General features: G+C 50.9%; 1 protein-coding gene across 4 annotated transcripts in view; it reads right to left on the bottom strand.

The window, feature by feature from the left end:
- Positions 1-12,349, bottom strand: part of DHX34 (DExH-box helicase 34) — a 36,793-nt gene extending 24,444 nt beyond the window's left edge. For 3 of the 4 annotated variants that reach the window (XM_037991893.2, XM_037991894.2, XM_037991891.2), the window contains exons 1-5: positions 12,245-12,349; positions 6,854-7,842; positions 4,926-5,237; positions 2,144-2,398; positions 182-284 (exon numbers count right to left, since the gene is read on the bottom strand). In XM_037991893.2, coding sequence (XP_037847821.2) covers positions 182-284; positions 2,144-2,398; positions 4,926-5,237; positions 6,854-7,558 — 1,375 coding nt within the window. In that variant the 5' untranslated portion in view covers positions 7,559-7,842; positions 12,245-12,349. Of the gene's footprint in view, positions 1-181; positions 285-2,143; positions 2,399-4,925; positions 5,238-6,853; positions 7,843-9,474; positions 12,183-12,244 lie in introns of those variants that run through there. The other variant, XM_073016249.1, reaches the window with a different exon arrangement.
- Positions 12,350-13,848: the final 1,499 nt, after the last annotated feature.

Raw genomic sequence — 13,848 nt, forward strand, 5'->3', positions numbered from 1 at the left:
TCCAAATTCCAAAAACCCGAAATTCCAAACACTTCTGGTCGCAAGCATTTTGGACATGGGAAAGTCAACTGTACTTCCCACTTCAAACTGGTGCGTCCCTGCCACACGTGTACACCTCCGGATCCCACGCTCCTATCTAAGTCCTTGCGGGTGGCGGGTAGGGGCTTGTGGTGGTCTTTACCAGAATCTACTACAAAGCGGATCCCATCAATGGTGACTGAGGTCTCGGCGATGTTGGTGGAGAGGATGCATTTCCGGACTCCAGGAGGCGCCACATCAAATACCTGGGGGAAAGGGAGGGGGTGGCGTCAAGAACTAACTCAGCCCCGATGAACCTGTATGTCCAATTTCCCGTCCACCCCCATGTCAGCAGCTTCCCTGGAATCCTTTCCTCCTCCAGAGACCTCCCTCTCGGAGACAGCTCACCATCCACCCCATCACCTGGGCCATCCTGGGCCCTCCCCCATCCTCAGATGGAGGCAGTCTTGCTCTGTCACCCAGGCTGGAGTGTAGTGGCATGATCTCAGCTCACTGCAACTCCACCTCTTGGGTTCATGCAATTCTCTTGCCTCAGCCTCCGGAGCAGATGGGATTACAGGCGCGTGCTACCATGCCTGGCTAATTTTTGTATTTTAAGGAGAGATGGGGTTTCACCACGTTGGCCAGGCTGGTCTTGAACTCCTGACCTCAGGTGATCCACGCGGCTAGGCCTCCCAATGTGCTGGGATTACAGGCATGAACCACCACACCCACCCCCCGACCTGAACATCTTGAACTTTTTTTTTTTTTGAGACAGGGTCTCACTCTTTGGCCTACATTGGAGTGCAGTGGCATGATCACAGCTCACTACAGCCTTGACCTCCCGAGCTCATGTGATCCTCCTGCATCGGCCTCCCAAGTAGCTGGGATTATAGGCACATGCCACCATGCCCAGCTAGTTTTCTTTTGTTTTGTAGAGACAAGGTCTCACTATGTTGCCTAGGCTGGTCTCTAACTCCTGAGCTTGGGTGATCCTCCTGCCTCAGCTTCCTGCGCTGGGATTATATGCTTGAGCCACCGCACCAGGCCATCTTGAACTTTTCTTGAAATCCTTCCCTCCTCCCACAGCCCGGCCCCTGCCCTGGTTCAGGCCTCTCCTCACCTACTCTAATCCTGCTCTAGCTTCCCCTCAGATCTCTGGCCTGTAGACTCACATGGCAGCCAGAGGGATCTGCTGAAGCACAAACTGGCACTGCCCTTGCTGGGGGCCGAGGTGGGAGGATCGCTTGAGCTCAGGAGTTTGAAACCAGCCTGGGCAACACAGTGAGACCTCTTTGCTACTAAAATTAAAAAAGAAAAATTAACTGAGGCCAGGCACGGTGGGTCACACCTGTAATCCCAGCACTTTGGGAGGCTGAGGCAGGCAGATCACTTGAGGTCAGGAGTTCAAGACCAGCCTGGCCAACATGGCAAAACCCTGTCTCTACTCAACATACAAAAGATTAGCTGGACGTGGTGGTGTGCACCTGTAGTCCCAGCTACTCGGGAGGCTGAAGCAGGAGAATCGCTTGAACCTGGGAGGCAGAGGTTGCAGTGAGCCACAATCACGCCACTGCACTCCAGCCTGGGTGACAGAGTGAGACTCTGTCTAAAAAAATAAATAAATAAATTAACGGAGTATAGTGACACACACCTATAGTTGCTACTTGGGGGACTAAGGAGAGGGGATCACTTGAGCCCAAGAAGTCAAGGCTGCAGTGAGCCTCGATTATGCCACTGCACTCCAGCCTGGACAACAGAGCAAGACCCTGTTTCAAAAAAAAAATAATTGTTTTGGAACACAGACTCACCCACTCAATTTATGGCTGCTTTCATGCTGCAACAGTGGGGCTGAGTAGCTGTGACAGACAGACAGCCCATGGTCCATAGCGCTGACAATATCTACTCTGATCCTTTCTAGAAAGTTTGCCGATCTCTGGTTTAGAGCATGGGCTCCAGGGCCAAACTACCTGGGTTCGCAGCCTGACTCTGCCACTAGGTGGCTACGACTTTGCACAAGTGCAGCCCCCGAGCCGTGCGTCTGTGGAGTTACACAAGTCCTGTGTGCAGCCACCCCTGACTCATGCAGACCCCTCGCCTGCCCCACTTGGGCTTCCTGTGATACCTTGTCCTGGTCGGCCACAGACAGGGCGCTGTGCAGGGGCAGCACCACCCAGCGCTGGGTGTGGCTGGCATAGGTCTGGGCGGCCTCCAGCACGGTGCTGATCTCCGCCATGCCGCTGAGGAAGACGAGGAGGTCGCCCCGCTCCTCAGGCGGGTACTTGTGGTCAATGGACTCCAGTACCCTCAGGAAAGGCCGTGGGTCCAGCTTCTCTGACTTGGACGTGGTCGGCTTCGCCTCCTGTGGCTGGTACACGACCTGAGAGGAGACAGCCCCAGGTAGAAGCACACCTTGTCCCTCCAGCTCAGAGCAATGGGCTGGGGAGGCTGCAGGCTGACGGGGGAGACCCAGTTGACGGAGAAGACACAGTGCAACAGGTACAGGCTGGTGGGCAACTCTGTTCCATGTGGTCATTCAGGGATCCAGGTTCCTCCTTTCTCATTAGTCTACCATCCCACTGGGCAGGATTTCTCAAAGTCAGCAAGATTGACATTGCAGGCTGGACAATTCCTTGCTGTGGGGGCTGTCCTGTGCATTGTAGGATATTTAGCAGCATCCCTGGCCCCTACCCACTAGATGCTAGTAGTCTTCTCCTCTGGTTGTGACTATTAAAAATGTCTCCAGATATTGCCACATGTTCGCTGGGGGGCAAAACCACCCCTAATTGAGAAACAGGCGATAGACAGCACACTGCAGTTAGATAATTTCTGAAGGATGTAATAAAAAGACAAAGTAACAAAGCAACTGCAAGGCTTGTGGGGTGCTGGTAATGTCTGACTTTTCTAAACCTGGGTGCTAGCTACGTAGATGTATTTAACTGGTGAAAACTAATTGAGCTATATATTTACAATGCATGCATTCTCTTGTGTTTAGAGTAGCTTCAACAAGAAAAAAATTCTAGGTGATGGAACCAGGATGAAAACCCTAGAAATCAGGTTGGTTGGATGACCAGGAGAGGACTTCGGCCTGAGCCAGGTTGGCTGGCTGATTTCCAGGCATAGTTGGCTCACACCTGTAATCCTAGCTCTTTGGGAGGCCAAGACGGGAGGATTGCTTGATCCCAGGCAGACAACATAGCAACACCTCGTTTCTGCTAAAAAAAAAAAAAAAAAAACCCTAGAAAACATTTCTCAGGAAGCAACCTCATTCTTTCTTTCTTTTTTTTTTTTTTTTTGAGACAGGGTCTCGCTCTGTCACCCAAGCTGGAGTACAGTGGCATGATCTCGGCTCACTACAGCCTCCACCTCCCAGGTTCAAGCAATTCTCCCACCTCAGCCTCCTGAGTAGCTGGGATAACAGGGGTGCACCACCACTGAAGCTAATTTTTGCATTTTTAGTAGAGACAAGGTTTTACCATGTTGGCCAGGCTGATCTCGAACTCCTGACCTCATGTGATCCACCTGCCTCGGCCTCCCAAAGAGCTGGGATTATAGGCATGAGCCACTACACCCGGCTGGCACTCTCTCTCTCTTTTCTTTTCTTTTTTTTTTTTTTTGAGATGGGTCTTGCTCTCTTCCCCGGGTGGAGTGCAGTGGCATGATCTCAGCTCACTGCAACCTCCGCCTCCAGGCTCAAGCAATTCTCCTGCCTCAGCCTCCCAAGTAGCTAGGATTACAGGCACACGCCACCGTGCCCAGCTAATTTTTGTATTTTTAGTAGAGATAGGATTTCACCATGTTGGCCACGATGGTCTCGAGCTCCTGACCTCATGATCTTTCTGCCTCAGCCTCCCAAAGTGCTGGGATTATAGGCACGAGCCACCGTGCCCGGCCCATTCTTTCTTTTTTTAAGGCTGCTTAGAAGGCAAATTGATGGGCATTTGGAACCAGAAATCACAAGAGACAATGAAGTCTTTCCTGTAAATCTTGACTACACAGATAAGGATAATTCACTAAGACAGTGTTTCTCAATTAGGGGTAGTTTTGCCCCCCAGCGAACATGTGGCAATATCTGGAGACATTTTTAATAGTCACAACCAGAGGAGAAGACTACTAGCATCTAGTGGGTAGGGGCCAGGGATATTGCTAAATATCCTATGATGCACAGGACAGCCCCCACGACAAGGAATTATCCTTGACTGCAATGTCAATCTTGCTGACTTTGAGAAATCCTGCCCAGTGAGATGGCCGACTAATGGGAAAGGAGGAGCCTGGATCCCTGAATGACCACATGGAACAGGGTTGACCACCAGTCTGGATCAGTCACACTGTTATCTAAGAGAAATAAACTTCTCTTATTTGAGACTTTACATTTTTGTTTTTTTTTTTTTTTCTTTTTGTTTTTTGAGACAGAGTCTTGCTGTGTCATCCAGGCTGGAATGCAGTGGTGCAATCTCGGCTCACTGCAAGCTCTGCCCCCCGGGTTCAAGCAATTCTCCTGCCTCAGCCTCCCAAGTAGCTGGGATTACAGGCGCCTGCCACCATGCCTGGCTAATTTTGGTTTTGTATTCTTAGTAGAGAAGGGGTTTCACGGTGTTCGCCAGGATGGTCTCAATCTCCTGACCTCGTGATTCGCCTGCCGTGGCCTCCCAAAGTGCTGAGATTACAGGCATGAGCCACTGCGCCCAGCCATTTTTGGGTCTTCTTCTAACAGCTTTTACTCTAATAAGCACTTAGCACTCTAACCAGGTCATTATGAATGCTCAGAAAATGGTAGCTTTAAAAAAAGAGAACATCTTTAAATAAAAGAGATGGGCGATACAGCCGCAGAGAGAAGAGGCATGTCCAGGTTTGGACAGAGACCAGGTTGGAGGTCTGGGGATGTAGGAGGAGGGGAAAGTACTCACTGTGATGGGGAACAGCCTCCCGGGCACCTGTACCACGGGTGCATTGCTGAAATAGCTGGAGAAGAGCGAGATGTTGATGGTGGCCGACATGAGGATGACCTTGAGGTCAGGCCGCTTGGGCAACAGGCGCCGGAGGACACCCAGGAGGAAATCATTGTGGAGATGCCGCTCATGGACTTCATCCACAATCAGGACCTCGTACTGGGGCAGACTGGGCTCCCGCTGGATTTGTCGCAGAAGCAGGCCCACCGTCAGGAATACAATCTTGGTGGCCGCCGAACGCGTGCTCTCAAAGCGGATCTGGTAGCCGACCTGGGGTGGGATGAAGAAAGGTGTGGTCAGGAGAGGACCCTGAGCCTGGGTATCAGCCCCTGGCCCTGCCCAAATTGAAAATCTAAGCAGGCCAGGTGCAGTGGCTCACGCCTGTAATCCCAGCACTTTGGGAGGCCGAGGCGGGCGGATCACCTAAGGTCAGGAGTTCGAGATCAGCCTGACTAACACAGAGAAACGCCGTCTCTACTAAAACTACAAACAAAATTAGCCGGGCGTGGTGGCGGGCGCCTGTAATCCCAGCTACTTGGGAGGCTGAGGCAGGAGAATCGCTTGAACCCAGGAGGCGGAGGTTGCAGTGAGCCAAGATCTCACCATTGCACTCCAGCCTTGGGCAACAAGAGTGAAACTGTGTCTCAAAAAAAAAAGAAAAAGAAAAAGAAAAAAGAAAATCTAAGCAAATGCCATGCCTAGCCATCAGACTCTGGAGTCCAACAGCTTGGGTTGGAATCCTACGTCTGCCACTTAGTGCCACAGACCTTGGGCAGGCAATGCCATCCCTTATAGTTTTCCTCCTAGACGCTGTGAGAATGCCATGTGACAATGCACAGAAAGTATCTAGCACTATACCTCATGTATATATAATGTTTACTGTAATACCAACAACCTTTTCTTGAGTCCCTACTATGTGCCAGGACATTATGTGCCACTCTAAGTGCTTTATGTATATCAACCCATTTCATCCTTATGACCACCATGATACAGAAGGACTATTATTGGCCTTCCAAGATGGCAGTTTGCATTGCGGTGATTGCCAAGAATTACCTTCGCAGTTGGGTGCGATGACTCATGCCTGTGATCCCAACACTTTGGGAGGCTGAGGTGGGTGGATCACCTGAGGTCAGGAGTTTGAGACCAGCCTGACCAACATGGTGAAACCCCATCTCTACGAAAATTACAAAAATTAGCTGGGTAGGGTGGTGGGTGCCTGTAATCCCAGCTACTCAGGAGGCTGAGGCAGGAGAATTGCTCGAACCCGGGAGGAGGAGGTTGCAGTGAGCTGAGATCACTCCACTGCAGTCCAGCCTGGGTGACAGAGCGAGACTCTGTCTCAAAAAAAAAGTGACGAGCCTTTAGGACACTTCCCATTGTTTCGCCGTTAAACTGCTACACTGGTAACGCCAGCTCCTTTGTCATATAGACCACGGACAAGCCAATCTGTGGATAAAGTTCTAGAAGAATCATTACTGGGTCTAAGGGTAAGTGCTTCATTTTTTTTTTGAGATGGAGTCTCGCTCTGTTGCCCAGGCTGGAGTGCAGTGGCGCGATCTCGGCTCACTGCAATGTCCGTCTCCTGGGTTCAAGCAATTCTCCTGCCTCAGCCTCTTGAGTAGCTGCGACTACAGGCAACCGCCACCACACTCGGCTAATTTTTTGTATTTTTAGTAGAGACAGGGTTTCACCGTGTTAGCCAGGACGGTCTTGATCTCCTGACCTCATGATCCGCCCACCTCAGCCTCCCAAAGTGCTGGGATTACAGGCTTGAGCCACCGCGCCCGGCCAAGTGCTTCATTTTTATTGATACTGCCATATGGACAAGCAACCTATTCCCCCAAGGTCGCCCTGGAAAAATCGGAAACCTGGTGCATCCCACTCACCTGTGAGCCATACTGACTGAGGCTCTCAAAGCCGACACGCTTGGCCAGTGAGATGCAGGCGATCCGCCGGGGCTGGGTACACGCCACGTGACTGAAGCCAGCAGTCAGCAGGTACTGGGGCACCTGAGTGGACTTGCCACAGCCGGTGTCACCGGCCACGACCACCACCTGGTGCTCCTTCAGTGTCTGCAGGATTCGGTTCCCATACTGGGCGATGGGGAGGGCTGCCCGCTCACGCTGCAGCTTGGCCAGACGCCCAAATGCCTGCTTCTGGCCAAAGTCCAGATAGTGCAACAGGGCCCGGCGGAACTCGGACACTCTCTCCGCAGGCAAGCGCCTGCCCAGCCCCTGAGAGCCCCGTGTGTCAGGGCCAAGAACAGAGAGGTTGATGCGGTAACGTGGGTCATAAGTGCAAGGTAGGTCGGCCAGCGCTGGGATGCTGTGCTTGGGCTGTCCAGGGTCTTTCTCCTCCTTCCTGGAGGTCTTGAGATTCTGGAATCTCTGCAGGCGCTCAAAGAAAGTCCAAAACTTCTGACATTCCTCAGAACCCTGACGGATGTAATCCTCCTCACGGAAGAAGGCATCTTCCAAGAGGCGACGTGTCTCTGGACAATTCCAGTCCCATTTCTCCAAGGCCTCTTCCTCGCTGGGAGCCCAGTGGTGGTCTCGGCGATCCCTGCCCTCTCTTGTTCTAGGAGGAGGCATGTTACTAATCCACAATGGGGGTCTCAGTTCTGATCACCCAAAACAAATATTCTCATCCATTCCCAACCTGCAACAATTTAAGAGGCCAGTGCCTTAAATTGCAACAGAGAACTACTTTATCTTCAAAGAGCTAATTTTTCCTCCTAGTCACAGCACAGGACCACCACAGATGATAAAGTGGTCAGGGGACTGCTTGAGCTGATGACACAAAGGGTACCTCATGATACCTGCAGTGATCTCTGGGATGAACACAAGTTCATTCTGGGTTTTCAGGTCCCTGGATTCTTAGGAGAGAGAACAGAAGACATTCATTCACTTTTGGGAACAGTGCCTTCTTTTTTTTTTTTTTTTTTTTTTTTTTTTTTTGAGGTGGAGTGTAGCTCTGTCGCCCAAGCTGGAGTGCAGTGGCCGGATCTCAGCTCACTGCAAGCTCCGCCTCCCGGGTTCACGCCATTCTCCGGCCTCAGCCTCCCGAGTAGCTGGGACTACAGGCGCCCGCCACCTCGCCCAGCTAGTTTTTTGTATTTTTTAGTAGAGACGGGGTTTCACCGTGTTAACCAGGATGGTCTCGGTCTCTTGACCTCGTGATCCGCCCGTCTCGGCCTCCCAAAGTGCTGGGATTACAGGCTTGAGCCACCGCGCCCGGCTTTTTTTTTTTTTTTTGAGGCAGGGTCTCACTGTTTCCCAGGCTGGAGTGCAGTGCCGCAATCATGGCTCACCGCAGCCTTGACCTCCTGGACTCAAGCGATCCTCCTGCCTCAGCCTCCCGAATAGCTGGGACTACAGGCACACGCCACTATACCCAGCTAATTTTTTACTGTTTGTAGAGATGAGGTCTCACCATGTTGCCCAGGTTGCTATCAAACTTCTGGGCTCAAGCAATTCCCCCACCTCAGCCTCCCAAAGTGTTGGGATTACTGCTGTGAGCCACCATGCCCAGCCCATTTTTAGAAACATTTCTAACAGCCTGTTTCTCAAGCACTGAACCAGGAAAAGGAGGTAATGAATACTACCACCAGAGTCCTCACAGATGGCCATGATCACATCATCTCTCATGTGACACACACGTCATCAGACTGTGACAATCCAGTGATGGGGACTGTGATAACAGAACCCTAGGGAGCTGTGGGACACAAAAGGAGGTTCCTCCTCCTTCCCATGCTTGGGAATCGTGGAAGGATCCTGGGAGGAGGGGATGTTTGACCTGACACCTAAAGGAGAGATGTAGGTCACATGGCCAACCAACAGCAGAATCTTGTCTCAAAAGGTAGTAACAGGAGAGAGGTGTGATGTAATGAAAAGAATAAGGCGAGGGTTCTTCACACCGGGTCCAGTGAGATTCAGAACACTGAGATAAAAGGCAAAATTTTGCAAGTGTTATATATTATTTTTGCCTGCCTGGCACAACCCCTTACTTCTTTTCTGAGGATAGTATCCATCTTCCTTTGGAGAACAGCCCTTCCTCGATTCTACATGGTTCAAGGGCCTTTAAGTCAAAGAAGCACTATTGGGTAGGTAAGTGACAAAGACCTGGCCAATCATGGTACTCTACTCCCCCTCTAACCAATGATTGGTCTGAGAAGGGGACACATGATCGAAGAAGGGCCAATCAGGGCCCTTTTGTGGAATTTACACTCGGTTGCTAGGACAGAAAAGCTCTCATTTTATCCATTATAATCAGGCAAGTTTGATATAAGCCTGGAGCTGTTTGTAGTAGCTCTGAAACATGAGAGTCTTTCCTAAAATCTATCCTAGAGAAATAACTAGATACAGGCACAAGGATATCACTGTGCATCACAGGGAGAGGGTGAAAGAGGGAGAGGAAGAGAAGCTTGGCAACATCATTTAGGTCTTGAAGCTTAGTTTCCTTCAACCCCCCACTTCTCAGCTACACAAGAAAATGCCTTTTTGCTTACAGTTAGAGTCTTTTGTTTTTGTTTTGAGATGGAGTCTTGCTCTTGTCACCCAGGCTGGAGTGCAGTGGTGTGATCTTGGCTCATTGCAACCTCCACCTCCCGGGTTCAAGCAGTTCTTGTGCCTCAGCCTCCCAAGTAGCTGGGATTACAGGCGTGTGCCACCATGCCCAGCTAATTTTTTGTATTTAGTAGAGACAGGGTTTCACCATCTTGGCCAGGCTGGTCTCAAACTCCTGACCTCAAGTGATTCACCCACCTCAGCCTCCCAAAGTGCTGGGATTACAGGCGTGAGCCACCGTGCCCAGCTCCCTGGGCAAATTAACCTCAACTAACTTCAGGCAGTTTTCATCACGTATAAAACAGAGATAATATCCTCTCAAAACTTTACAACATTTAACCATCAATCTTGGTAGAGAGAAGCTAAGTAGTTAAATAGTAACTAGAAACAGAAAACAGAAAACTAACAAGCAGAAAACAGCAAGAGGAAGTGGGGCAAAATCTGGAAACAAAATTAGACTCAAAAGGCCACAGTTCCCTATCATAATGATGCTAATCCACCTACTCTTGTGTTTTCCTGTTCTAGGAGGGAAGCAAGTTGAGGGCTTGGAGTGTTACTGTGACTCTGGGTCAGTGATTCTTAGAAAATGAGAGTGTTCCAGCCAGACGCGGTGGCTCACAACTGTAATCCCAGCACTTTGGGAGGCAGAGGCGGGCGGATCATGAGGTCAGGAGATCGGGACCATCCTGGCTAACATGGTGAAACCCCGTCTCTACTAAAAATACAAAAAAATTAGCCGGGCGTGGTGGCGGGCACCTGTAGTCCCAGCTACTCAGGAGACTGAGGCAGGAGAATGGCATGAACCCGGGAGGCGGAGCTTGCAGTGAGCCGAGATCGTGCCACTGCATTCTAGCCTGGGCGACAGAGCGAGACTCCAACTCAAATAAATGAAAAGAATATGAGAGTGTTCCTCTGAGGCTACAAACTGCCTATGCATGCTGAGCCCCACTGACAGCATCCCGTGCCTCTCAAGGTGTCTATCTTTTTCAGCTTCTAGGCTGTCTGCATCTTCTAGTTTCTGTATAACTGTGTCTCTTACCATCTTTTGGTCTCTTGGCCTATTTGCCCTGGGCTCATGGCCTTTAGTGGGTTTGTTTCCCCCTCTGTCCCCTCTCTCTCTCTCCACTCCATCATCAGGCCTCTGTCTCTTTTTCAGTCTGTCTTGTTCATCACCCTCATCTCTCTTCCCTGTCCTGTTCTGGTCTCATCTCTCTCCATTTATCTGAGTCATTTCGTAGTCTGATTTTCTCTGTAATCCAGCTCTTCCTTTCTCCATCTCTCTTCAGTTCTCCATTTGACTTTCTCCATCGTTCTCATTTTAAAAAAAGCTTTTTCAGGCCGGGCACTGTGGCTCACGCCTGTAATCCCAGCACTTTGGAAGGCCGAGGCAGGCAGATCACCTGAGGTCGGGAGAGCGAGATCAGCCTGACCAACATGGAAAAACCCCATCTCTACTAAAAATACAAGATTAGCCGGGCGTGGTGGCACATGCCTGCAATCCCAGCTATTTGGGAGGCTGAGGCAGGAGACTTGCTTGAACCTAGGAGGCGGGGGTTGCAGTGAGCTAAGATCACGCCATTGCACTCCAGCCTGGGCAACAAGAGTGAAACTCCAAACTCCATCTCAAAAAAATAAAAATGCTTCATTTTTGTTTTTTCGAAATAGGGTTTCACTCTCTCACCCTGCCTGGAGTGCAGTGGCGCAATCACAGCGTACTGCAGCCTTGACCTCCCAAGCTTGAGCGATCCTCTCACCACAGCCTCCCAAAGTGCTGGGGTGACAGACGTGAGTTACCGCGCCCTCTTTCTCATGTTCTGTTTTAATCTTTTTTTCCTCCCTTGTGTCCTTCCAGTGTTCACTCTCCATCACCTTCTCTCTCCATTTCCCCATCTAATACTTTATCTCCCAATATCAGAAGCTTTAATAATAGCTCATGCTTACTTACTTACTGCTTACTCACGTTAACACACAGACCTATTCCTATCCCACACCTATGTACATACACACACACTTTTCTCACGACTGTAAGGCACTATGATCACCCCCTATTTTACTGAGCAATAGAGAGGCTAAGTGAGTAGCCAAGTGTCAGATGAGGAACTCAATCTAGGAGTTCCGGCTCCACTCCCTCACTTTTCCATTTCTCAGCATCATTCTCCATTACCTCCAGTTTTTGTGGGGTTCTCCCTACTTCACCGTCTCCACCCTTCCATATCTCTGGGTGTCCCACATGATTCAGTGTATCGTTTCTCCATCTAAATCCCATTTTTTCTGTTTCTAGCGTCCACGATCAGTTTCCGACTTTCCCCTCCACTCCCCAAGTTTAAGGGCGACGACGCCTCTCGGCCTCGTGGTCTGAAGCTCTGGCTGGAACCTATCGCAACTCTCGCCCACGCTCTCTAGTTTTCAGCTTCCCTCCTCTCCCAACACCCTCGTCTTTCAGTCCCTCAGTTTCTCGAGGCTTGTTTTCGTGCCTCCATTTCTTTCCGTCTCTGGCCTGTCGCCCAGGTTCTCCCAGAGACGCTCAGGGGCCATCTCCGTCCGCGTCTGCCGGCCCTTCGGCTGCCTCCTACAGTTCTCTTCATCTCGAGATTTCCCTCGCCCCTGGGCTCACACCCCAAATTACCCCCGATAGGCCCAACTCCAGCAGCCATCGCTGCCACCACCCGGTGCACCCGCCCCGCCCCGCCCCGCTCCGCTCCGCTCACTTACTACAAGCCGCGAACGCCTTAACTTCCGGTCCCAAGAGCCCTAGTCTTGCGCCTGCGCACACCGCCATCTAGGTCTGACCCCGCCCCGCCACCACAGAGGAGCCAATCGGAAGCTCCGGGCTTCCCAAGACCCATCCTGCGCCTGTGCACAGCACGCTTCCGCCCCGCCTCGCGTGGGGCGGAGCCTCTAGAGATTGCGCCCTCTAGAGGCCAGTAGAGGCGTTGCGGTACAGACTTGCAGGCACGTCCTCCCCGACCCCTCCCTCTCCTCCCCAGGCATAGCCAGGTGCACCCAAGCCCCGAGCACAGGCACTTTTTTTTTTTTTTTTTTTTTTGAGACGGTGTCTCGCTGTGTCTCCCAGAGTGCAGTGGCGTGATCTCAGCTCACTGCAACCTCCGCCTCCCAAGTTCAAACCATTCTCCTGCCTCAGCCTCCCGAGTAGCTGGGATTACAGGTGCACACCACTACACCCAGCTGATTTTTGTATTTTTAATAGAGATAAGGTTTCACCATTTGGGCCAGGCTGATCTCCAACTCCTGACCTCAAGTGATCCTCCCGCCTTGGCCTCCCAGAGCATTGGGATTACAAATGTGAGGCATCACACTCAGCCTTACCTCTTTTCTTTCTACAACCCCATTTTCTGTTACCTTTCCCTGCAATAAACTCAATCACACACCTGCAGGAAACTATCTCATTAGCCAGGAATGCACCCTCTCTTTTATTAAGTGAAAGAAGAAACTGGGCTTGGCACGATGGCTCACGCCTGTAATCCCAACACTTTGAGAGGCCGGGGCGAGTGGATCACCTGAGGTCAGGAGTTCCAGACCAGCCTGGGCAACATGGCCAACCCCTGTCTCTACAAAAAAATACAGGCCGGGCGCGGTGGCTCAAGCCTGTAATCCCAGCACTTTGGGAGGCCGAGACGGGCGGATCACGAGGTCAGGAGATCGAGACCATCCTGGCTAACACAGTGAAACTCCATCTCTACTAAAAAATACAAAAAAAACTAGCCGGGCGAGGTGGCGGGCGCCTGTAGTCCCAGCTACTCGGGAGGCTGAGGCAGGAGAATGGCGTAAACCCGGGAAGCGGAGCTTGCAGTGAGCCGAGATCGCGCCACTGCACTCCAGCCTGGTCGACAGAGTGAGACTCCATCTCAAAAAAAAAAAAAAAACAACAACAACAACAATTAGTCTGATATGGCAGTGTGTGCCTGTAGTCCGAGCTACTCAAGAGGCTGAGGTGGGAGGATCGATTGAACCCAGGAGGTTGAGAGACTGAGGTTGCAGTGAGCCATGATGGTACCACTGCACTCCAACCTGGGTGACAGAGCCAGACTGTCTCAAAAAAAAGAAAAAAGTTGTATGTCTTAAAAAAAAGAAGGACTCTAAAGTTTTTGGCCTGAGCATTTGGAAATACGAAGTCACTGTCTACACCATCAGGAAGACATGGGAGAGAGGCTAGAGAGAAAATCCAAAGTTCTATTTTCAGCATATTGTTTGAGTTACGCATTGGACATCAACTGGGGATGTCAAGTGGAAAGCTGGATATAATTATCAAACCTTTGGAAAACAACTTAGAGATAGAGAAGCCAATTCATACATTA

This window comes from Chlorocebus sabaeus, chromosome 6 (assembly GCF_047675955.1).
Source record: "Chlorocebus sabaeus isolate Y175 chromosome 6, mChlSab1.0.hap1, whole genome shotgun sequence".
Lineage (NCBI taxonomy): Eukaryota > Metazoa > Chordata > Mammalia > Primates > Cercopithecidae > Chlorocebus > Chlorocebus sabaeus.